Source organism: Acipenser ruthenus, chromosome 1 (genome assembly GCF_902713425.1).
Source record: "Acipenser ruthenus chromosome 1, fAciRut3.2 maternal haplotype, whole genome shotgun sequence".
Lineage (NCBI taxonomy): Eukaryota > Metazoa > Chordata > Actinopteri > Acipenseriformes > Acipenseridae > Acipenser > Acipenser ruthenus.
In genome coordinates, this window is record NC_081189.1 from 102,569,457 (window position 1) to 102,595,383 (window position 25,927).

The 25,927-nt window shown below is 39.7% G+C and overlaps 1 protein-coding gene and 1 long non-coding RNA gene across 2 annotated transcripts; one reads left to right on the top strand and one right to left on the bottom strand.

Annotated features, from left to right (window-relative positions):
• Positions 1-1,626: 1,626 nt before the first annotated feature.
• On the bottom strand, positions 1,627-22,942 carry LOC117421344 (complement C1q tumor necrosis factor-related protein 7-like). Its single transcript, XM_034035638.3, has 4 exons — positions 22,588-22,942; positions 10,118-10,278; positions 5,995-6,234; positions 1,627-4,682 (listed from the first exon to the last, which is right to left on the bottom strand). Exons 2-4 carry the CDS (start codon positions 10,197-10,199, stop codon positions 4,054-4,056), a joined length of 951 nt encoding a protein of 316 aa, XP_033891529.2. The 5' UTR covers positions 10,200-10,278; positions 22,588-22,942; the 3' UTR covers positions 1,627-4,053.
• On the top strand, positions 8,667-9,467 carry LOC117421350 (uncharacterized). Its single transcript, XR_004547490.2, has 2 exons — positions 8,667-9,073; positions 9,206-9,467. It is a non-coding gene; the product is annotated as an uncharacterized LOC117421350 (long non-coding RNA).
• Positions 22,943-25,927: the final 2,985 nt, after the last annotated feature.

The window sequence follows — 25,927 nt, forward strand, 5'->3', positions numbered from 1 at the left end:
ATTATTTAGTCCGCTTATATCCACTTGTTTCTTGATATTTATAAATGTTGTAAAAACACACACACGTGTATATATATATATATATATATATATATATATATATATATATATATATATATATATATATATATATATATATGCGCAACATATGAGACAAAATAATGTTCTAATATAAGTAGAAGTAAAATGCATCAGGTTTAGTGTTTTCACATTTTTTTCACAGCTGTTAACAAGTTATGTTTTTTTTCTCTGTGCTGTTGAAAATGTCTCCGCCCTTTAAAAATTAAATGCCCGTCTCAGTGACGTCACACGGTAAAATAAACAAGCTGGCAGTGAAATTAGATTCCTCCACACGCGGTGATCTGATTCAAGCACTCAAAATTCTAAAAGGTATTGACAATGTCCACCCAGGGGACTTTTTCGACCTGAAAAAAGATACAAGGACCAGGGGTCACAAATGGAGATTAGATAAAGGGGCATTCAGAACAGAAAATAGGAGGCACTTTTTTTACACAGAGAATTGTGAGGGTGCCCAGTAATGCTGTTGAAGCTGACACCCTGGGATCCTTCAAGAAACTGCTTGATGAGATTCTGGGATCAATAAGCTACTAACAACCAAATGAGCAAAATGGGCCGAATGGCCTCCTCTCATTCGTAAACGTTCTTATGTTGTTATGATATGCGTTAACAAGCTGGACTGCAAATGAGGTGGCCCAGCAAGTCAAAGAAACGAAATGCATTTTTTATTATTGTGTTTACCTGATCACAGAATGTGTTTGTTGTGTTGCTTAGAATTGCTTAATTGGATTTTGGGAGTTGTTTGCGGGACCACGAGTGGTCCGCAGACCACAGGTTGGGAACCGCTGGTTTAGATCATTAAAATAGCCTGTGTTTTCAATTTGCTACAAAACAATAAGTTGGGCTTCAGATCTCTTCTCACTGTCTCTCTGTCATCTCTATGGCAGCTGTTTTATGTCCTGGCTCACCTTTAATTAATATTTAATGTGGCTGCCTTACAGAAGATCATCTATAAATTCTTGGTCCAAATAAAAGATAAGCAGTCTGCCAAGTCCTGCTTCAGTGGCTGCAGGTAGAGTCTCTTTTTTAAGCCATGTGTTTTGGTTAATAAGCCAGTACTTGAGAGGAAATGGTAAACAGTCAACTCCACATATGTGGATAATATTACATCAAAAACAAAAAATGCAGTACCATTTACATTTTTGCATGGAATTGATTGGAATAAAAATAAAATATTGGCCATAAATATCAGCTTGGCTTGGCTTAATAAGGCACTGGGGAATGTTTTGCATTTTGTATATTAAAAACAGATTAAAGTAACAACACAGTCAGAAAGGATGTTGGTAATTACTCAACAGTATCTGGCACAGCTGGGATTACTTGTTTTACAATCCTAAACTCTGTGTTGTTGGCAGAATTGAGGGCACAACAGATAAAGTCAATTACCTAACAGGTAAAGTGCTCACTGCTCAGAAAATAAGGTTATTAAACACAAAATATATTTTTAAGCTTTATCTTTCCCAATACTTGTTGTGAGGTTGTGTATGCATGTCAGCAATAAAATAGAGTATTATTTTTTATTTGTTTTTTTTTCTGTTTATATATAGATAGCAGCATGCAGTTTACATGGACACACATTTATTTTGGCAAACAGTGACTCATTTTAATGTAGTTTTAAGCATATATACATTTTAAGACACAATATATTAGGTTAAGTGCAATTCCCTCTAGAAACAACAATAAATAGTGCTAAAGAAAATATTTGTGTTTATGATTTGTCTTCAGACTGACACCGCATTAGAGGTATCAAAATAGTATTGGGTCATTCTAGCTTGACTCCTTTCACTAATGGGTGAATTATTATTAGAAAACCTGAAACATGCTTTAATATGCCCAGGAAACCTTTTCTCCTTTATGAGGTGTTCTAGTATTTCATAGAATGACTTTCCCTAAGCTGTCTCTGCATTTAAGCGATAATTTGTTTTAAGTGTAGTGTACTAGGCGGTAAACATTCTGAATTGTAATAAACGACGAAGCCTGCCAAGTCGTTTATTTTTTAATTTGGAATGTTAACCCCCAAGTTGAAAAATTCCATAAAACATGGTCTGCTTACATTTTAGTTTTTTTTTTTCTCGAATACTGAATACATCTTAATATTTCTACTTTTCCTTCTTCTGCAATAGTCTGTGCTATGTTATTTTCAGCTTAAACTAGTTCCATTTCATACACTACAGAAATCAAAAGCTGTAGTGCATAGTGACACATCCTAGGACAACAGAGAGATCTGATTGTGATTATAATTTGGAATACATACTCGCAGGCTTGATATTCAAAACTCAGCAAGTGGATTTTGTCAATTTTATCTGCTTTAAAAATATTTGCTTTGCTTTTTATTTCAACTTAAATTGAATGACCTATTTTGATCGATAAAGTCATGATGTCTACTTAAATATTCAAAATATGTATTAACCCTGTTTAGTTCCAAATCTCAACATCATTTACCAAGCTTTGGATCGGGCCCTTAGTGGGGTTTCAAGTTGTTCGGTTGAAATACAAAAGAAAAGCAGATTCATACATTGGAAAATGAAGATCAAAACTAAATAATCAATATTAATATGAAATTTTACAGAAAGCGTAAGAATGCAGTTATTGTGCAAGTAATCCTACAGCATGGAGTGCATTTCTGCTTGCAGGTAACTTTTTAGTCATCTAAAAAATGAAAGGCTACTCACATCTACAGTGCAAGAAGAGGAAAGGTATGTGTAATGTGTATAGTATTTAACTATGTTTTATGCATATCAAAGATCAATATTTGTGATCAATTTAAGGCTTTTTTATTTTTATTACCAAAACAGGTACTCACACACAATGAGTACACTTGGTTTCAGAGTGTACCCCTAATCTAATTGAAGTGGTAGATTTAAATACAATAGACTCTTGCTAATTAGTGATTTGTTCTGATTGTAATCTGTACAATACTAAAAATGCCCATCTTACGTTTTTTTTTCATTCTTTTTATTTTATTCAAAAATAACTAATATTTATTTGAGTAAAAAAATCGAAAACATATTTAAATGTGTCACACACACATTTCTTACAGCTGCTATTAGCGTGCATTTCATTATGAAAGCATGGACTGGATTATAGGTCAGTTCAGTCTAGCTAGAATCTGCTGTACTGCTACCCTTGAATCCTGCTGGTGTTTCCAAAGTAAATACAATACATTAATCATAATACAATACCTTTGAATAACTCGTACTGGATACAGCTGCCATTTAACTTTTTTTTTTTTTTTTTGAAGGAGAAACCATGTACAACTTTATTAAATACAAACCCAAACAACTAAGTCTTAAAACTCAGCACAAACAGCTGTTTATGCATATGTTTGAGAATAGTTAGTCCCTCATCAGCCATAACAGCGTATCTGGAAATTCAATGTTATTCCAAGACACTGGTTAGTTTCCAGATGTGAGTTGTGGGACAAAACTGTTATTATTGTTATTATTAATTTTGGACATTCTCTATTAACAAATCAGTTTTTTTTAATTGGAACAAAACACAAAACACAGCCAATTGGGTTTCAGGTGCTATTGGATTTTCTCTGGGGGCCATTCTTGTCTAAAATCACCTCAAAGGTTCTAACTAGCTTTTGTTAAAAGTCTTATTGTGTTAAAATACTTGGGAGTTAAATAGTATGATTATGGTAGAAGATGTACTGTGTCCAGTTCAGAAGATTTTGCTATCGCTATGATCATTTGGATTCATCTTGGGTTTTGTGTTGTAACAATATCAAGCTGTTATGCTCAGTGTGAAAACACAGGATGCCAAGAGAACTTTGGATATCAAAATGTTGGAAAGTATGATATATGTACAGTATACATAACACCAGCCACTAATTATTTGTTATAATAAACCCACTTGCAGCAAACTGTTGTATATAGTTACTCCATTAGTTCTGTTTTGCACATTGCTTAATACTTAAACCTGATCATAACATGTATTTTAATGTTGCCAACCAATATTAGATAGTAGTTTTCATGAATAATCTTCTGAAAGAGCATCAAAGTAGTCTGTATCTGCATAAAGTAAAAACCCAGAGAACAAACTGTCAGCCCAGTTTGGGTCAGAAAACAGGCCGTTTTGATCAGTGAAAAAGATTTCCAGCCAGACTTCATCTTCTGAATTCAAGTACATAACTGTAGATCCAGAAGCGACATCATGGTTCCCCGTATTGGCGTCAAAAGTCTTTATGCGATATTGGCCATTGTGTACTAGTCCAATTGCCAGGTGTTTGTTGGCCAGTGTGATGTCATAGGAAAAGTAGTAAATACCCGGGTAAGCACATGCAAACTTCCCAGTGGTGGGGTTGTAGTGTTCTCCCTCATTGAAAAGGACTTTGTTGAATACTATTGGAGATTTTTCCTCAGGGTAGCTGGTGGTTATACCGACTGTAAAGGCTGATTTCGGCACCAGGCTGCCACACTTGCAGACTCCTGGTTGTCCTGGCAGCCCTCGTTGTCCCTTGTCTCCTTTCTCCCCAGGAGGACCTTCTGGGCCTAGCACTCCTTTGACACCTGCAAATCCATCAGGTCCTTTCTTGCCTGTTAGTCCCCTGTCCCCCTTTTCTCCAACTCTTCCAGCGGGACCTGAGTTCCCTCTTAGACCTGAAAAAGAGTCATATATTTAAACAACCATGACCTTGGAAGACAGTGTCAGACTTACCAATGATTTGTTTACTACTGGAGGTAGATACAACTAGCTCTTGATCTGTTAACAGAAAAGGAAGGGGGTGTTGCTTCATGTTTGCAAGGACCGCTGGAGACATGCAGCCTTTGGAACTTTTTAATAATGTGTCTCCTGTCTTGTGTGAATCACATGTTTATGTGATTTTCTCACGATTCACTAAAAACTAGGCAACTCAACAATTTGGTTCATTTTAAAGAATTGCCTGTTGCAATAAACATGAAGTGTCATGAAGAATGTGAGATATGCATAGTGAAACAGCATTGTGTGCAATGTAAGACTTAATAAATACAATCAATGTATTGGCTTGTCTTTCATACATTTCCCTAAACTCCAGCTGTTATCCTTACATTAATTGTAACTAACAGAATAGTTCCATCAGTTTTCTCCACCATGCACCCAGAAGACATTGCTGGGGTGAAATGACCAAGGAAGTTAAACAGTAACAGGCTTCCTGGAAGGCAGGGCAAGCAAACTGAGAGCTGTCTTTAACCTAGTGTAATGCCAGATGTCTGTTTTAAAATTAAAAGCCATGTTTGTTATGACATGTGTTTCTTTCCAAACTGCACATTAGAGACCTGTGTAACTAATGAAATTACAGTACAAAGAGGGTACGATTTGTTGAACTATTTTGCTAGCTACAATTAATTTAAGCCCCTTGTGACAGAGAGAGAAGGAACCTGAGTTGCAAATCTCTCTCCCGACTAGAAAGGGCGCTGTATAAGGTTGGTGGTAAGCTTTCCCATAGATGGGGCGACTTGATGGTAGGTGGGAACCTGAAGTTGGCCATTTTGGAGGAAGTGCGTAGCTGCGGGTTTGCTAAACAAATCCATAGTGATCAGCTGTGTTGTGTCCAGGGATTGGATAGAGCGTGGTGCCGGGCTGATCACAGGGAGGAGTTTGGCAGTACAAAGGAGACGCAGTTATGAGCCCCTGAGCACTACCCTCACTGCACAGCACAGACAAGCACCACCATCCCGTTAGGAAAGCACAGTTTCATGCGCCGTGGGGATTACAATACTGTATTGTACTGTATTATTATTATTTGTGACTGAAACACGCAGTGTTTACTTCCCCCGTACCATTGCTGTTACAGGGATGGATTGTTATTGTTTATTATTTAATAAACACTGACCTTTTAAAACTGCAGTTGAACTGTTTGTACATTGCCTTATTCCCCACACCACTGGCATCCTGTTACACCCCTACAAAGCAGTGTTGTAATGTGGATACCTGAGTCTCCATTTTCTCCTTTCTCTCCCTTCCTTCCATCTCTCCCGTCTCGTCCTGGCAGTCCAATGCGCCCGTGTGCTCCAGATGCTCCATTGGGACCTGGTTGCCCCGGAGGACCAAGCAAACCAGGTACACTGCAGATGTACTGGGGGGAATGTCCTTTTAACTTGTTGTCCAGCAGCTGTCCACTGATGCAATGAATCAAGCTTACCATACAAATCACTATTAACATTTTGGAATCTAAAGGAGAAAAACAATGCTGCATTTAGAAAGATAATTGCATCATTTCAATACAGCAGCTGCCACACCTAATACTGCTAATATCTTTTCAGTCAGGACAATCTTGTGTTAAATAACCAGCTTTATTGTAATACAAAATCTTATAGATTTCCAAAAACATTGACCCCAACAATGGGTGAAGAAAAATAAGTTAAAATAGTTGGAGCACAGCCTCATCCTTCAGTGTATATCGGTGTCATCTGCTAAAAAACAAACGATAAAATAATAAATCTATGCGACGTGTTCATCCTGGTGAAGAAGAAATATTAGGCAGAGGAGCATCGTATACTCCCCTGCTCGGGACGAGACTGGAAAAGGACCAGGTGATTGGGGAGGAGGTGGTAATTTGAGTTTGTGAAATAGGGTTATATACCTTATAGGTTAATTGGAACTTGCCGGTAATGGGCTTGTAGATTAACCAATGAATGTACCAGGCACTCGTACAATAGATTTCCTGCCTGAAAACCTTGCAAGCTTTATAATAAAACATTTAAGCTGACAAATTCATATTTTCAGGGTTGTGAAAACTCTGCATCCATAAAGTCATCTAACTGCACCCTATACTTTGACCTGTGATCTAAGATGGCCACCATGTTGGAGTCATGTGACTTTTTGGTTTCCCAAAGATAAAGACCTAACGCTTCGAGGTATTGTTTTTACAGGTTTATTCTGCGATTATCTAGTTCGGGTTCAATTTTCGGAGGCCTTCAAGAAAATGAACCGTTGTTTTTGCAAAGATGCAGCAGATACAGTGTGAAAGTATTGTATCTCAGAAACCATTTGAGGCAATGACTTCAAATTTGCAGACTTTTGAAGTTATCTCTGATATGACATTCCTCTCTAGATTATGCTACCACGGATGCTTTGTATTTTTTTCACAATGTTTACATTAAAATTGTAGGTAAAAATGCAAATGGTAAACACAGAATTGTTTTAATCCCACTGTCCCCCCAATCATATATTTATGCTAGTCACATAGAAATGTGACATTCAACCTCAGAAATGGTATTCGACTAGCCATACACCACGTATAGTGCAGTCGTGGTTGCAACCTATTAGCGTGATTTCCATTACACGAGAGTAGATGTTAAAACTTCATGTTGATTTGAACTCGGCTCTCGCCAAGATAAGCACCAACTAAGACGTAGCTTTACAGTAAACTAATGTGATCCATCTGTGTCTCCATCCATTTGCGCTTCCTTCCATATGATGATGTAGATATCCTTCTGTCTGGTGTTGATGGCTGAAGTGTAATGCTGGCTCCAGGGATCAGCTTATTGCCTCCTTAGCACATCAGCACACACAACGGCTGCGAAAGGGCAGATATGTAAAATATCTGTAAGATATGTAAAAAGTCGGATGAATGAATCCAGTTTAAATACCATTATACACAGCTGTAACTATTACTATATTCACACAATTATTGTTTTGAGATTCAGCTTTTATTGGAGAGCTCCCCTAAATTCCTTGTTTAGAAAGATACAGGGTATTAATGTTTGTGACAGAGTAGCTGTCTGCCATGTGGGTGCGTGCATTCGCTGCTGAGTTAAGGGCAGGAGATCGAGATGGAGGTTGAAGTTGATACGCCCCGCAGGCGAACAGGATTGATTTACATATCAAGTCAGCACACTGAACATCAGCTCATGTGACACTGACAGCAATGGCAGCACACGGAGCACATACAACACTGTACGAAAACTTTGGTAGGATCTACAATATCAGAACTAATCTTCTCTGTTTAATAACAACCTAACGTTGCTGAAGAGGTTGATCATGGTGGATATGTGATGGGAGGATACACAATGGATTCCTGCAGCACAATAATACATACATTGGCACATATAGGCCACTATGAATTAATCAAGACATTGTGGTGGGTGACTTACTGCATTACGAAATGTAGTAAGCAGACTATTACACCTCTGTCATTTACTGTTTTGTTACTTTACCCGCTCTTTCTTATCTGCATTAAAATTGGGGATAACTGAGTTTTAAAAAATATTAAAGTCTTATTCTCTGGATACATAGCTTTAAATCCTGGTTAGTTCCTTGCACAGCAGAACAAAAATCAAATTATTGCCTGGAAATTTATAAAAATAAATATTCATATTATTTTCTAATATGATATTAAAATGTAATGTCCCATATAGTTGTTTAACATATTATTCAAGGTTGATATTAGAAAACTGAACCCTTTTCAAATTCTGCCCATGAATCAAGATTATTGCAAAATTGTAATTTAATGAGATATGTACTGTCAATAGCATGAAGTACAAGACAAGGACATTTCACACAGTTAAAACAAATTCATAAAACTATTCACACCAAAATGTCAGTGGCCACATTTTCTGTGAAATGAGAAAAACACAGAGTGAGTAGTGGGTTGTCAGGCCATGCTTTTTTTACTGATTCATTGTGCTCCTCCAAGGGCTGTCTGGATTCAGTCCTGAGATCAATTTTTTATTAGTAACCAGAAGAGCATTGATGAGCTGAATATCTTTCTCTCATTCTTTTCTTGTTCTAATGTTTATATTGCAATGTGACAGAAATACAATGAGTTCTGGTGATAAATCTTCCTCCCGACCTGTGAGGGCGCTAAAGAACGGGAGGAGAAGTATCTGGAAGGGCTGGCCTGACAGTTCGTTTCCGGGACCGGGAAGTGGGTCAGCCTGGAAAGAAGCGAGACTCTGTTGTAAGACCGTATTGATTTGACAGGTAAACGAGGGGCAGCTGCAAGTAATAAGGCAGCTGCAACCGTTTACCTAGATATCATGCGGGATTACATGATATAGGGGCCAGGGTAACGCTGATTTTTTCCTTCGTTTGGGTAAACGTTTGGAGAGAGAAGGAGCGAGAGAGGAACTCTCAGTAGTTAAAAAGGGAAAATACGTGTTGTATTTGTATTGTTAACTGTCTGTGTTTTTCACTTTAGACTGTTAAAGCACATCTCCGGAGCTGTCGAAACAGGGTCAGCACGATCCGGAGCACCACTACACACCACACAACCTGTGTCTGCACCGAGCACCTGCACGTCTGCACTCACCCAGGACTGGTGACCGCGTCTTGTGTTTTGTTCGGGACTGTGCCCTGTTTTTTGTTATCCCCGCGCTTTACACATTGTTGTGTATAGCCGGGGATTTATTATTTTACGGTCACCAGACCTGGATTATAATTAAAGCACCTTTTTCACTGGATACCGTTGTCTGCCTGTCACTCCTGCATCGCATCACCGCTACACCTATTCCCCTTCACTAGCCACTTTGCCACATGCACTTACTGTACCATTAAAATACAGTCTAGGTAATGTAAATGCTGTTGAACTTTAGCATGTATTTGTCCCAGTTTAATACTGTTCCTTAAGAAATTCAACATGTCTAAAACATACTGTTTGCTATTCAGTTGTAGAGTAATGTTTCAGTTTACCATTCTTATGCCTCAAATTTACCATATTTTTATGTGTAGTATCATATTTGAAACCATGAATTGATTTCACTATACATTTACACTTTTATACATTCTGTGTTTTTTTTGTAATTGTTGATAAATAATTTCCTCATTTGCCTTGTGCTGATTTTAATGAGTTAGTGCCTTGAGCAAGCAGCAATACATTTTAAAGGTGCCATTGCATGCAGATTGCAAGATTCTGGTTGATTTTTGAGTTAATACATACTTTAGCGATTACATAATGTTTTTTACTATTTTATCGCTGTAACTTTTGGCAAATCTTACCATCAGATCACAGAACTATTTCATTTTTTACGCCTCTGTGACAGAAATACAGTGATTCTTGGTGGTAAATCTCCCTCCCTACCTGTGAGGGTACTAAGTAGCAAGAACAGAGTACCTTGGACAGGTTGGCCCAACAGTTCTTTCCCAGGGTTCAAGGGAAGTCGGCCAGCCAGAAACGGGGTGGAACTCCGGTGCATTAACTCATCGACCCGGAAGGGAAATGATGTGGCAGTCGCGGATTGGAGGGACGGCTGCACTCGTTTACCAAGAGGTCATCTGTAACGGCAATAAAGTGGACAGAGAGACACAATCAGTTCCTTTGTTTTGGTTAGAGAACAACCTGGAAGGACCTGTGGTTTGTGTAGAGAAAATTGTGAGTGTTTTGTTTGTTTATTGTCGTGTCTGAATTATACTTGTATGATTATTTAGACGGCTAAACACGATCCAGGAGCTGTCGCTAAAGGCCAGTATGAACCTGGACAACACTTCACTTAGTTTACACTAAAGTACTGTATTTTCACCATGAGCACTAGAGCACGCAATGTGGACTGGTGTTTATGTTTGTGTTTGTGTTACGTGTGGGTGAATTAAAACGGGACTGTTATTATTTCGGGGCCAACCCGCGGATTACAGATAAACAATACACGCCGCAGTATTGCTTCTCATTGACATTGTTATTATTTACTGTTGTCAGGCATTTGCATTACAAAATACAACCATTAAACAACATTGCACCTGGATTATAATTGTTTATTGATAACCTGCACCCTGCACACTGTTAACCACTTTGCCACAGCCTCTCAAGAAAATATAGCAATAGCAATGTCAAACCCCAAAATATTATTAATGTAGTACCCCATTCAATTTTATAACTAGGTTTTACATATTTGTGTTCTTTCTACAATGTAATATTTTGTTGTACTTGAGATATAACCGAGCTTGAAGATGTAATTTACTATTGCAAGTCATAAAAGGGAGCAGGCCAATTGGGCCCAGTGAGTGACATACAGTTTTGGTAAGCTCATTTCTCCATCATGTGACCGATAAAGTGTGCTTATTTAAACTATGAAGGAACTTAGTAATGTATATTTTAGTATAAAATGGAACATGATTATGAGAATGATAAAATGATAAACACCCGAGTCATGACATATCTACCCCAATAGGGTAATAGTCACCTATGGGGAGCCTTGAACTGTTAAAGAATGCTCTGTGCAATATGCTTATCTAGAACCATCAAATATTCATTGTTAGTATTTTGCAGTTGCAGTAACAACTACTGCATTCCTTGTATTGCGAAGCTGACAACATTTAATGGATGATTTAAAATGGTAGGGTTCCAGCTACTCACAGATGTCAAAGCAAGTCTTGGCATAAAAAATACACTTTTAACCCAACTAGTTACTAGCATGCAGCACAATGGGAGAGGAAAGTCAATTACATATATGGCAGGGATAGGAACTGTTGCCAATCATAAATCCTTGGGTTGGTGTCCTTTGATTAGGCCCCGCTTTATTGTCAAGGAATAGAAACATTTTGTGAAGGGTCCAACACAGCACATGGCTTGTGCTTTTCCCCATTGATATAATGTGTTAGAAATAGCTCTGGAAATCATTGACAGTCAATATCACTGAAAAGGGGTCAGTAACCTTGCTCAGTGATTTTCAGGGTCTGAACTCATGTCTGGCTCCAAAGCAACACAAACTGACAAAAGGGTATTTTTTTATGACACAGGTATTTTTCGGTCTAGTGTCGAAGGTTTCTGTGATTTTCAGCCACTGTAGGATGTCTGTTGATTTATTGTCACAATATATTGCATACTGGTACATACTTTATTACATCTAAATTCTACTTTTGCAAGCTTCATTTGATTTAAATACAACCATTAGCTCATACTATATATATGAACGCTTATTACATAAGCTAGATGTTATTTTAGGTGTATCAGTCATAACATATTGTAGCAAGCTGGCTTGAGCGGTGACGTCAGACCCTGAAGAAACACACAGCACTGCGAGTGAGATGAAAGCAAATCCACAGCAGATTTAACAAAACACTTTGTAAACAAGTATCGTGCTGGTCCTCCAGCATGCCTAGCAGTTGTTATTGTTTTCAAGTCTCCTCTCTCTACTCCCATTCTCCACTCACCGAACACACAACCTGAGTGAGTGAAACACTGCATCTTTTATGCAGCTGTATCGAGACTTGATTGCTAATCAATCATTCAATTGCAATCTTGGTACATCTGCACGTGAACTAATTGTGCTCCCCATGCTTCCATACTAATACCCACTTTAATCTGAACGTGGAGTGATTCTGCAATCCCTGAGTCTAAATACAACTATATATTTTAAATCACTCGTGATAACCCACACGCCATGCACCAGTACATAAACACCAACATTAACACGCCACATACAACATAAATACGCACAGGGGCAGGGCATCCCTCCGCATATCTCCCCCCTTGTGCGCAGCACACATGGCTTCAAAGGCCACCTCCCCCCTTAAAGTCCCAAAAGTCTCTGCAATAGTCCTGGGCCAGGAAAGGAGGCATCAATGGGCCCATAAGCAGTGCTCCGGGCCACGGACTGGCTGACAGCGGCAGTGCTGTCAGCTTCCCAGCTGACTGCAAAAATGCTGTCAGCGGAGCCATTAACGGCTCCCAGGCTGGCTCCTCCAGCCCTAGAAAATCCCCAGAGGTGAACAGCAAACTACCTCCAGGGCAGGCATCTCCGGGCAATAGTGCATGGCCAATCCCAGGCAATGCAGACGGGCAACCGCAAGCGACAGCGAACAGCCATCCCCAGACGATGGTGAGCAGGCGAAGGCGATGGCGAGCAGGTGACGGTGAACAGGCAACCCCAGGCGATGGTGAACAGGCAACCCCAGGTGACAGCGAACTAGCCTCTCCAGCCGATGGCGAGCTGGCCTCCCCAGGCGATGTCGAGCAGGCCTCCCCAGGCGATGGCGACTCAGCAGCCCTAGGCGTTGCAGGCTCAGCAACCCTAGGCGATGCAGGTTCGGCAGCCCTAGAGGTTGCAGGCTCAACAGCCCTAGGTGGTGCGGGACAGGCGACCCCAGGCGGTGCGGGACAGGCAGTCCCAGGTGGTGCGGGACAGGCAACCCCAGGCGATGCAGGCTCAATCAGCTGCAGCTCCCCTCCATCTGGTGGTGGTGGTAGCTCCAGCTCCTTTGGTGGTGGAGGGGGGGAGCAGCAGGTAGTCTCCCCCTGGCGGTGGAGGTGGGAGCTGCAGGTAGTCCTCCCATGGCAGTTGAGGTGGGAGCAGCAGGTAGTCTCCTATCTCTAGAGATGGGTGCATCTTTCCCTCTTGCGCTGGAGACAGCGGGGCTTCTCCCCTTCACGTTGGGAACTGGTGCTCCTTCACTTCCTCTTCCTGGAACAGGGGGCAGTTGACCACAAAGAGCACCGGTTCAAGGCCTTAAGAGCGCTGATGCAGGCCTCTCAGCTGCCCTCCGGTCATCCATCCTCCTTCTCCTCTCCAGGGTATTGGCAGTTGATGACTGAGTGGCCCCCTTCCCCACAGGAAGGGCACCAACTCAAGGTTTCGACCAGGCGGAAGTAGCCGTCCCAGCAGCTCACCTGCCATGTAGCTTGCAGGGGTGCGGGGTATTCTGGCCATAGCACCGGTGGCACTAGAGGTAGTTAAACTATCTGCTCACTGTGTTTGTTCGTTTGTCTGTTTACTGTTTAGTCCGTTTTTTGTTTATATATTTATTTTGGCGTGTCCTGTTTTGTGTTCTGTCTGTTTAAACCTTTTATTTCATTTAATAAACGCTGAGTGCCACCATTGCACTCAGCATTACTCATCACCACCCTCTATCTGTGTGTTTCTTCCGGGTCTGACGTGTCACCACTCAGCCAGCCTTGTGACAAACCCCTACATGCACACACCACCATGCAACCCCTACATGCACACACCAATATGCAACCCCTGCATGCACACACCACCATGCAACCCCTGCATGCACACACCACCATGCAACCCCTGCACGCACACACCACCATGCAACCCCTACATGCACACACCACCATGCAACCCCTGCATGCACACACCATCATGCAACCCCTGCACACATACACCCACCGTAGCAATTCTTTGCAAAATATATTTTCGGGTATTCAGCCCCATTCATGTCTATGGCAGTGATAAAAAAACACATTTTCAGTCATATCTCTCGAACCAGAGCACCTACAACCACCGTTCGAAGGGTTCTAGACCAGCCTGAATGTAATATGCCCAGTTTTGTAGCAATTCTGTGCAAAAAATATTTTTAGGTTGTTCAGGGTGTTCAGCCTCATTTATGTCTATGGCAGGGTTGAAAAACACATTTCAGGCATATCTCTTGAACCCGAGCACGTAGAACCACCATTCAAAGTGATATAGACTCAGGGGAGCACCCCAAACCACCCCCTAAAATGGTGTGGTGGTTCACCCAAAAACTCATGTCATGACGAAAAAATTCACTTTGCCAAGCTGTCCTGGCATCTGAACCATGAAAACGGTGACTCCTTGTGCGGGGCCCCATGGGGCCCGCCACAAAAAAAAAATCAAGTTCCTAACCCCCACAGAACCCGAGATACGCCCTGTCAAAAATGTCCAAAAACTACCCTTTTCGGGGTCATATCTCCATGACCCTGGGGCCTAGAAACCGGGTCATGTCTGGGGGCCCTCTTTCACAGGGAGCCATCTGTTTTCAAATGCTACATTTTCAACAAATTTACACATTTTCAGCATGATGGCATGTCAAGGTTGCATTTCCAATAGCTTTTGAGCTCCAGGTTGGCAAAAAAAGTCTAAACTGGTGTCCTTTCTAGCTGGGGACACGTCGCTTGGAGGGATCGGCAGGGGCCCTGAGGTGGACCTCCGTACCGATTTTCAAGACTCGGGGACCCCCGGAACCCGAGATTTAGCACCCTGAAAAATGTCTATGGGAAATCCCATTATAAAACCCCTTTGGGGCAACGCCCACCATCTGGCGGTGGGGTGGCGTATGAACCCGTGGCTGATGTCTTTCTTTAGCTAAGACTCTTGTGCACGCAAAGAGTGCCCTTCTGAGTTTGTTGGCCCAGGGGTCGTGGAGATACGGGTACGATATCTCCCCCCCCCCCCCTGATTTCCTATAGCAAAATACATACAAAAAATGTCCGTTATATATAAGACCTGAAATGTGCACATTTTGTCGTGTATTTATGCAACAGAAGCACCAATTTAAGTCCATTCCAAGTGTTTTGTGATCACAGTATCAGCTTGAGTGTATCGGAGCATACTTTTGCACCAAAAGCGAGCAGAGGCAAAAAAAAAAAGCACTAAATACCCTATTCTTTAAAATATCACTTTGCAGTGCAAATTTGAGGAACAAAACCACTTAGCAACTTGCAAATTGGTACTGCAATTTAAAGGCCTGTAGTGTCAGACTGGTAGTCCCTAACTGATTCAAGTGTTTTTGGAATGATTCCTGCAAAGACTGATTCATAAGAAAAAAGAGAGATTGACAAACATTTTGCTTTATATGCAGAAATGGGCAACTACAAGAGGGTGTCAAACAAGCTGTGAATGTCCTAGGAGGCTACAGAGTACCTCTGGGTATGAATCCAGTTGCTCGCAGTACATATCACTTTTTATATAAATATCACTTTTTATTGTGTATTTGAGGAACACATCCAATTACAAACTCCATTTGAATTGCTGTGCTATCAGAATATCAGTGTATAACTTTGCTGGGTATTGCAGTGTATGCTGGGTATCAAAAGGCCTTCACTTTTACAAAAGGCTGTCAAAATTTAAAAAAGGCTGTCAAAGTTACAAAAAAATAGGTGTGCTCCAAACCCAATACTTGTCTTTTTAATTCTGTGCACCCAAATACTTGTAGTTAAAAGTTTTAAGAATTAAGCCTACTGTTTGTTGTTCTGTCCTAAACCAGCAGTTTGTCACCCAAATGTATTAAATAAACGATTTATTTGAAGTTGTTGAAGGGCACTGGTCTCTTAAACCCAGAAGTTCTGATAAACCAATACGCCTCACTATATATTGATAGACATTACATAAGCAAATGAGATGTCCTTTTTTATTTTAATTTTTTTTGGTATACCATGTTCCTAAATGTTTTCTGGGGAGAGTAAAAAATACATTAACTTTGATTCATGTACTAAGGGTTACTCTTAAATGAATTAACGGTCCAGTTTATGGTAAACTGTGCATGCATGACTAGAAACTCGGCTGTCAGCGAAGCAGAATATCTCAAAAACTGGCCTGAATTCGAAAATGCAGAATTCGGGACGTTATCTAAAAACCAGAGCAGCCCAGAAATTGGGATGTTATCAGAGCGGCCCAGAATTTGGGAGGTTATCTAAAAACCAAAGAGGCCCAGAATTTAGGACGTTACCTAAAAACCAAAGTGGCCCAGAATTTGGGACGTTATCTAAAAACCAAAGCGGCCCAGAATTTGGGACGTTATCTAAAAACCAAAGCGGCCCAGAATTTGGGACATTATCTGAAAAGCAAAGCGGCCCAGAATTTGCGACGTAAATGAAAACAGGGGCAGTCTATATGTAAAACAGTGATTACATTAGAGATAAACTAATGTATCCTCTAACAAAACTGCAATAGTGTATACATTTTATATTAAAACATATCACAAAAACGATTATAGATATATGCTACTTGAAAGAAAAAAGTACACCACCACAGAAAGCCAATTCTTACATTCGTGCATAACATGATAATTCATATAAAGTAATTACCCATAGTTTGTTATATCAGTACAGCGTAATACCACATTATATTTTAATGGAAAGGTTGTGGAAAGCAGATCTCTCTCTCTCTCTGATCACAATGTTAAAAATGCCTGCAAGCTTTTCCACTCGTGTGAAGACATATTCATGTGACAGACATGGACCAATCAAAATGCGAGACTGTTATGCAGTTCCATCCCAAAAACCGGGCCTGTGTCATACCTCCCTCCTCGAGTCAATCCTCACCCCTCCTCGAATTAGTCGTCACCCCTCCTCGAGTCAATCCTCACCACTCCTCGAGTCAATCGTCAGTCATCAGTCAGTGTAGCTGCTGATTGGTGCATGCGTTTTTACCTTTCTTCAGCATTTAATATGTATAGTGTAAGCGTTTTAAAAAATACTTTAAAAGTTACGATGTGCAATTTCATTATTTGAATTTGATTGTGGAACAGAATAAAACGTAAGTTTGCATTTTTCAATAAAACAAAATCATGTCTTCATACTGTCTTTTTATATTGTAATGACCCATGCCCTCGGAGGAGAAAGCAGAAGACAGATGCGTTGCCAGGGTGCAAGGAATAACCAATTTATTGGTGAAATCAATACGGTCTTTGTTCAGGCCAAGACCATGCCACTAAAACAATAAAACCCTAGCTCCTTCCTTCACACTCTACCCCACTCTCACTCTCTCCCAGACCCCTTCCTCTTCCAGTCTCCCACAGGCCACATCTCACAGGCTGTCTTTCCCCAGGACTCTGCGGCTAGGCTCCACTCCACACTTGAACCCTCCCACTCTACCTCTCTTTCATTCAGCTTTCTCCACCTCACTCTCCCGTGCCGGCAGTACTTATACCCCCCCGCTGCTCCCGCCCACTTTACCCAGACTGACCAACCGGGTCTATCCCTGCTCTTCTCCCGTTCTAGGTGGCTGAACAGGTTTTTTTTTTTAAAAACAAGCAAATATTTTACAGTCATTTTGCTGCAGTGTAATAGATTACCACGAATATACATGTCTACATCCCTTTCCCATTGTGTGTGTCCCGTGAATGCAAGACAAAATATTTTCCCATCCAAGGGATTTATTTTGCATCTAGGACACAAAATCTAGTGTTAACGCAACCTCTGGATAGTGTAAGGATTATTGCCCACGTTGTCAAACAGGTAACACAGCAATAACGATCCATGGTGTGGTACTGAACAGAAAAGCCAGAGCACTTGTTATGTTTTTTTTTTTTTTTAATCGCTCTTCCTGCAATGATTTAGATGACAGATCTCAAGCCCCAGTGCACTAGAACGGTCATTTGAAAAGAGCTTTGAAACAGAATTTAAAGTTCTAAGAGTAAAAAGTTGTTAGGATGTTAACAATGAAAAGAAAAATTACAGGTATGTTATTTAAACAGTTGTAGCAACACGTGGGGACATGTAACGCTAACCCAGCTACTTACTCTGTAACAGGGGTGACTTTAAGACTTGGGCACAGTTGTTGTACTGCAGTGATTTCACCTCTTTTTCCCTTTCAGAAATAAAATGGGGCCCCTGTCGACTTTTAACTACGCCATATTGCATTTTCTTCATGTGACCCAGCCAAAGTAATGGAAGGGATTGTACTTGTCTTGCACCAAGTCCTGGTTAGACGTGGCTTGTTGAGAAGTGTTATTAAAATGATCAGGTGCCAGCAATCTGAGCAATCAAGCTTCATAGTGCTAACCTATGCTTCACCATACTTTCACGTTGCATTATTACACTTTGCTGTGCTTTTGCTATTCTAAACTTTTATAAGGGAGATCAAGGTAACCATGTGCTGGCACCTGATTTTTGTAATGCATTTGAAGAGCGTTTTAAACACCTGGGCTGGGTGCAGGACAAGTAGAATTACCAATCCCTGACATGGGCTGGGTTTTCTCAGAACCAGTCATGTATCTTAAGTGCTATCACCCCTTGGACATGATGTCTTTGGAGTGAGATAAGCTACTGTGATTTCATTGTACATTTACAGAACATATGATGATCTGATCCAAATGCAACACATTAAAGGTATGTTTGGACATTTATGTTTTTAAAAAACAACATAAAACATTCAAACAGCACTCGAGCAGTGCTGGGACGAACACAGGACTTTCATGTTGGGATATTTGCTCATAATTTAAATATTTGTTTGGATATTTGTTCAGTTTTTCAAAAAGTAAAGCAGGCAGATACAGCATATCAACAGGGGCAGTGGGCGTGGTCTCTGTGCCTTTATTTTACAGCAAGACCTTACAGCACGTAACACGTTAAAATAGAAACATATCCCAGGAGTAACGAATAATTTGCATAGCAATTACTTTACCACAGTGAATTAAATACGAAACAAAGCACGCCAAATAGCAGTTCAAGTTAAACGTTGTTTTGTTTATTCCCGAAATAAATAGTACATAACGCTGACACCACATTTTATTTATTTTCTTTTTTTTCATTCCTTGCCATTGCCGTTTGTTCACAGTAAACAGTGGCCACAGACACGTTTTCATAAAGTAATATTCAGTCATTTGTCCTAGCACTACACTAGAGGCAGGAAGAATGAGCTCTCAACTGATTGTAATAAGACCTAATTAAAACAAACCATTTAAAAAATCCTACAGACCCCCGGTCATGTAAAACAGACAATAGTTTAATCGTATATGCCCCTCAAAGATTGCACATATAAACATACGGCATCTCAATCAATAGGAAAAGCTAGCTGTCTCCAGTGATCTCATAACTGCAAATCAAAAACATGTTTCATGCTCACAGTTTCCATGTACAGACGTGCTCAAATTTGTTGGTACCCCTCCACAAAAAACGAAGAATACACAATTTTCTCTGAAATAACTTGAAACTGACAAAAGTAACTGGCATCCACCATTGTTTATTCCATATTTAATAGAAATCAGACTTTGCTTTTGATTTTTTATTCAACATAATATTGTAAATAAGAAAACAAATGAAAATGGCATGGACAAAAATGATGGGACCGCTAACCTAATATTTTGTTGCACAACCTTTAGAGGCAATCACTGCAATCAAACGTTTTCTGTAGCTCTCAATGAGACTTCTGCACCTGTTAACAGGTAGTTTGGCCCACTCTTCCTGAGCAAACTGCTCCAGCTGTCTCAGGTTTGATGGGTGCCTTCTCCAGACTGCAAGTTTCAGCTCTTTCCATAGATGTTCGATAGGATTCAGATCAGGACTCATAGAAGGCCACTTCAGAATAGTCCAATGTTTTGTTCTTATCCATTCTTGGGTGCTTTTAGCTGTGTGTTTTGGGTCATTATCCTGTTGGAGGACCCATGACTTGCGACTGAGACAGAGCTTTCTGACACTGGGCAGTACGTTTCGCTCCAGAATGCCTTGATAGTCTTGAGATTTCATTGTGCCCTGCACAGATTCAAGGCACCCTGTGCCAGGCGCAGCAAAGCAGCCCCAAAACATAACCGAGCCTCCTCCATGTTTCACTGTAGGTATGGTGTTCTTTTCTTTGAAAGCTTCATTTTTTCATCTGTGAACATAGAGCTGATGTGACTTGCTAAAAAGCTCCTGACTCATCTGTCCAAAGGACATTCTCCCAGAAGGATTGTGGCTTGTCAATATGCATTTTAGCAAATTCCAGTCTGGCTTTTTTATGTTTTTCTTTCAAAAGTGGAGTCCTCCTGGGTCTTCTTCCATGGAGCCCACTTTCGCTCAAAAAGCGACGGATGGTGCGATCAGAAACTGACGTACCTTCACCTTGGAGTTCAGCTTGTATCTCTTTGGCAGTTATCCTTGGTTCTTTTTCTACCATTCGCACTATCCTTCTGTTCAATCTGGGGTCGATTTTCCTCTTGCGGCCGCGCCCAGGGAGGTTGGCTACAGTTCCATGGACCTTAAACTTCTTAATAATATTTGCAACTGTTGTCACAGGAACATCAAGCTGCTTGGAGATGGTCTTGTAGCCTTTACCTTTACCATGCTTGTCTATTATTTTCTTTCTGATCTCCTCAGACAACTCTCTCCTTTGCTTTCCCTGGTACATGTTCAGTGTGGTGCACACAATGATACCAAACAGCACAGTGACTACTTTTCTCCATTTAAATAGGCTGAATGACTGATTACAAGATTGGAGACATGTGTGATACTAATTAAAGAAACTAATTAGTTTGAAATATCACTATAATCCAATTATTTATTATATTTTCTAAGGGGTACCAACAAATGTGTCCAGGCCATTTTAGAATATCTTTGTAGAATAAGCAATAATTCATCTCTTTTCACAGCTTCTTTGCTTTATTCTATGACATACCAAAGGCATGCAAGTATACATGATAAAATGGCTTATAATGTCATCACTTTTCAGGAGGAATGAAGCATTATTTCAATGAGCTGTAAGGGTACCAACAAATTTGAGCACGTCTGTATATAAAAAGGATAAATAAAACAGATACACGTTTGTTATACAAAGTTTCTTTAACAGCTTAATTCTACAGTTAATGTTGATTTACACCTTTTGAGGACATCGCTCCTCTCTAATCGAAAAATAACAGGAATGCTAACCTTGTCTGCCTTTGGCTCTGGGAGTCTGATTTATTTAGCTTTTTTAACATCTGACAGGAACGTTTCCTGCAAAACATTTTCATCTGGAACCAAAGCTTGAGAGAGGAAATGAACATACTTTGGGGAGAATATATATAATACTACTCATGTTGAAACTAGATAAAGAAGGAAAGACATTTTATTTTCAACATGTACTATTAGGAAACGCCTTGAATTGTAAACGGGTTTTGTAGAACATATTTGTATCTGAAACTGTGTCACCATAACCTAATTTCCCTATCTTTGAACAGCAATTGTTCTAGAGAATTCCCTGGATAATTATGGGTGGTTCTAGATTCACTAGATTCAATTAGAAAATAAAAATATCCTCTATCAGTATATTAATAATAAAGTCAAACAAAATGTACCTGTTTGCAGTTCAGGAGACTGAGTTCAGAACAGCAATCGGTCCATATGGGCTTTCAAAACCTAAATGAGCAGAGGGCTCAAGATCACATACTGTACAAATCACAGAGAGCAACAGAGAAATGAGACCACATTGACATTTGCGTGCTCGCTTTGGATGGACTGGCCAAATGATAAAAATAAGAAACATTAGTTATTATTCCAGTTATTAAGTTATTGTTGCTGACATAATTGTGAATGTTGCTAAATGTTCCATAAAAACTTTTAAATGATCAAAATTAACAAACAGGTTTGACAGATAACGTCACAACAGTTCAGAAATAAAACTGCTTCTGCAAAACAGGGATCACAAAATATCAAAGGTGACCTGGTCTTGTGAAAAGATATCTGGATGCAAAACGCACCGGGTCATTGAGCAGGGATTTCAATTATCTGAGCCCTTTTGAACTTTATCGAGCAAAAGTACATCCACCAAAACCTTCATCACAGGAAGAAAAGTTATGCAATCCAAAGTACAGTAAACTAATAAAACAGAAATCAACCCTAGCCGTAGTGTAATTAACCCAATATTATCCCTAATGATAGATTAAAACTTGCAATGCACTTTTGCCTAAAGTCAGGCAATACCACGCCTGTAACTAAAATAATCATAGATATCATGTTAGTCAGATCTTAAACGGACTTGGTATATACCAATGCTCTATATTTATTGTTCAAGATAACGTTACAGCAAAAAGTGACAGAGTGCATGATTAAAATAGCTCATTATACTGACCGTGTTAGGTTCACTGCTACCGATATATATATATATATATATATATATATATATATATATATATATATATATATATATATATATATATATATATTCTTACCTGTTGCTTTAAAACACGCAGCAGAAATACAATTAGCCCGAATTGGAGATTATTCAAAGCAGAACAAATCTTCAATATTTTGCACCGAAAACGATGCCCCTTCTTGCCTTTGAGCAGATGTTGAGAATCGTAACTGAAACCATATCCTCTTCCATTGGTCACAGGGAACATCTGTGACCAGCTCAGCTCATGCTTTTTCTGCATCTCATGTTGTAATAAAAGTTTCCCAGTTCAACGATTTTAACTCCTATTCTTTATCTCCAGCCAAATCCCTAATGCAAAACAACTGTTCACTTGGGCAGAGTGTTTCTCTCTTTTTTTTCTGCAATTCTTGTAGGAAGGTCAACAGCAGCTACTTTTTAAACAATAAAATAGCTTACAAGTCACCACAACCCTCAACAACCCACCCACTTAATGAAATTTGTTAGGATTACTGAGAATCGCCAGTATATTTTATGTTGTACGTATTACAAAGCATTTAACCTCGATGAGATCAGATTTTTTCGCTCCATGAGTCAATATGATTTATGAGGCACCAGGATTCACACTAATCGTAATTTAAACACCCAGGTGTGAATAGTATTTATTTTTTTATTTTTTATTTTTTTTTGGAATGAAGTAGCTGTATTTGTAATAATACATTTTTTTCTTGTTTTGTTGAATTTCAAAGCCTATAGAGTCCATTATTAAGTATGACCAAATCTGGCCCGGTTAGATTTTTTTCCCCTCAAACTGACACAATATATCTGAAGCTATCAACGACCTAATACTTAGAACGCTGTTTGTATTTCTGCAAAACCACAAGCAACGTACCAAAAAAGGATACTTGAGGTCTTTAGCGTTGTAGTTTTTTTTCATTACTTACTGGTGTGTTCTAATGTCTGTATTAATACTCGAATTAAATGCTTTGCTTTAAGAAAACAAGAAAAGGAATTAACAATGTAAGGGTGATTAAATGGAAAAGTGTACTGGTGATGGGATAATGTATGCAGACACACCCCTTTGGAATCTACCTGGGATCAATAGCTGGGTGTGTTCAGTGCTTTTCTTTTATAGTTTGGACAAACTTTATCTTAAAAAATCTTTAGGTGTTTTTTTTTTCTGTTTGTGCTTTTGTAAAAATAAATTCGATTGGATTGAATAGGACAACATGTTGGCTCTATTGATGTTATTGATTTAGTGTCTCAACATCTACAGGAATGGCACTCCAGATGAAAGTTTACCACAGTAAAAGCATAGCATTGTAATAAAGCATCGTGAATATGCTTCGCATGGCAAAGAATAGGCAAGCACTGTAATGCCCAGAGAGGTATGGTGAAGCCTACTAAAAAAAAAAAAAAAAGATAAACCATGGTACACTACGGTAAATGCATATGTTGCAGGTGTGCATTAGCACTTTATTATTTCTTTTTTTTATTATTATGTTGTGTTTGTTCACTTGTATATGTTTTGTTTCTTTCATCACGATATGATTTTGTATTTCACAGTGCACTGATTGATTGCGTGATGTTTGCTTTTGTATTTGATTTTATTTATTTGCACTAATGATTTGAATCACGGCATTTGCCTTGACTGTATCCCCACCTAATTAACAATGATTAGTGTGCTGTCTTTGAAGTGCACTTCTACACGTGGGTCTTTAATTAATTTTAATTGATTAAAGTTTTTAAAAGAGAGAGACGCGGACAGAGAGAGAGAGAGAGAGAGAGAGAGAGAGAGAGAGAGAGAGAGAGAGAGAGAGAGAGAGAGAGAGAGGGAGGGAGGGAGGGAGGGAAGGAAGGAGGGAGGGGGGACGGGGAGAGACGCAAGGAGACGTGAACGAAGAAACAGAGATAGAAACCAAACTAGAAAGAAAGAGAGAACGAAGCAAAGAGGAGCGGCCCTACCGTAGGGACTGTTTTTACCATAGGGGATTCAATGAATTAAGTGACTGGTAACACAATGGTTATGAGTTCTGTTTCAGTCTACAATCTAAATGAAATCGCCTAATATACATACATACTGTACATGTAAACCTTGGAAGTTCTGAATGCTGTTGAGAGTTCTTATGCATCATATAGAAAGCTATATATATATATTTTTAAAACTAAATTACTAAAAACAAATCTACCATTACAGTCTCCCTAGGAATTTAACAAATAGTGAATAGTACTTACGAAATTACAACCTCCAGTCTTTCATCTTTGAATCCAACTCCAAGGGTCTGTTGATTTAAAGTCTAATTCGAAACACACAAGTCCACAAGCCGCAGCATTGTGTTATATAAACCAAGCCGACAGAAAAGGGTCTTCAGTTTAGACTTGAAATATCAGTTACCGACTGATTTATAGCCCTTTAGTATTTTTGAAAGAGTCATTTCTGGACCCACCATGGTTTGTTGTTGAGTATAAATTGGCAATATTTCTGGACATTACATAATTTGAGGGTTTACTTGGATTATCAGATCCATATTTAAACTCCCTGGTCTTTAGCTGTCAACACCACATCTGAATATTGGCATAAACAAATAGATTTCTGAATCATGATCTATTTTATTTTTGTACAGTATATCAGAACCTTTGCTTGATAGAAAGCTATGGTTTGTAATAGTGAACATTGCTGTGCATCTGTGTGGGATAGCAATTCCCAATTTAATCGAATACCTGATGAAGTCAGAGCAGTCATGCCTGTTGATTCTGGCATTGTATGTATTGTGGTGTGTGGAAACAGACTCACACTTGTGGCTGATTGTAGCAGGGCGATTGCCCTGCACATGTGGAAATTAGTGTTGGTGTAATTTATATGTGGAAATGGGTTTATTGTGTGTGCCTTTTTGGAGTTGTTATGTTTGATTAAATGATTGATTACAGGCGAGCACTTGACTGAGACTTGCTGCCTGCTAGGTTTGGTCTCGATTGAGTGTCCGTCAGCAAAAAAATATCCGGTGGGGCTCATTCTGTGTGACTACAACGCCATGCTACACAGAGGTGTGCTGCGTGCACTCAGGAGGACAGCGGCCGCTCTGCAGGTACTACAGCTACGCAACCCTGAAACTGCAACACGGTACTTGTGAAGGCAATACCCAGCCAAGGCCGTATGAAGAAGCAGGAGTCGTCGTAAGAATACCGGCTCATAAGTAGGTTAGTTTAGGGTATATATCAAATATACGTTGTGGAGTGGGATGCCTCGTTCAGTAAGGCTAGCGCTCGCCCTGTGTGGCACCTTTTATTTGTAGTTTTGTACTGTGTTTTATTTTTGCCTTTTGTACAGTCTACTGTATGTGTCCTCTGTGCGTTACCATTGCTGGTAGCGTCACATGACCTGTTTGTTTACTTTTGTGTGTGTGTGTGTGTTAATAAAT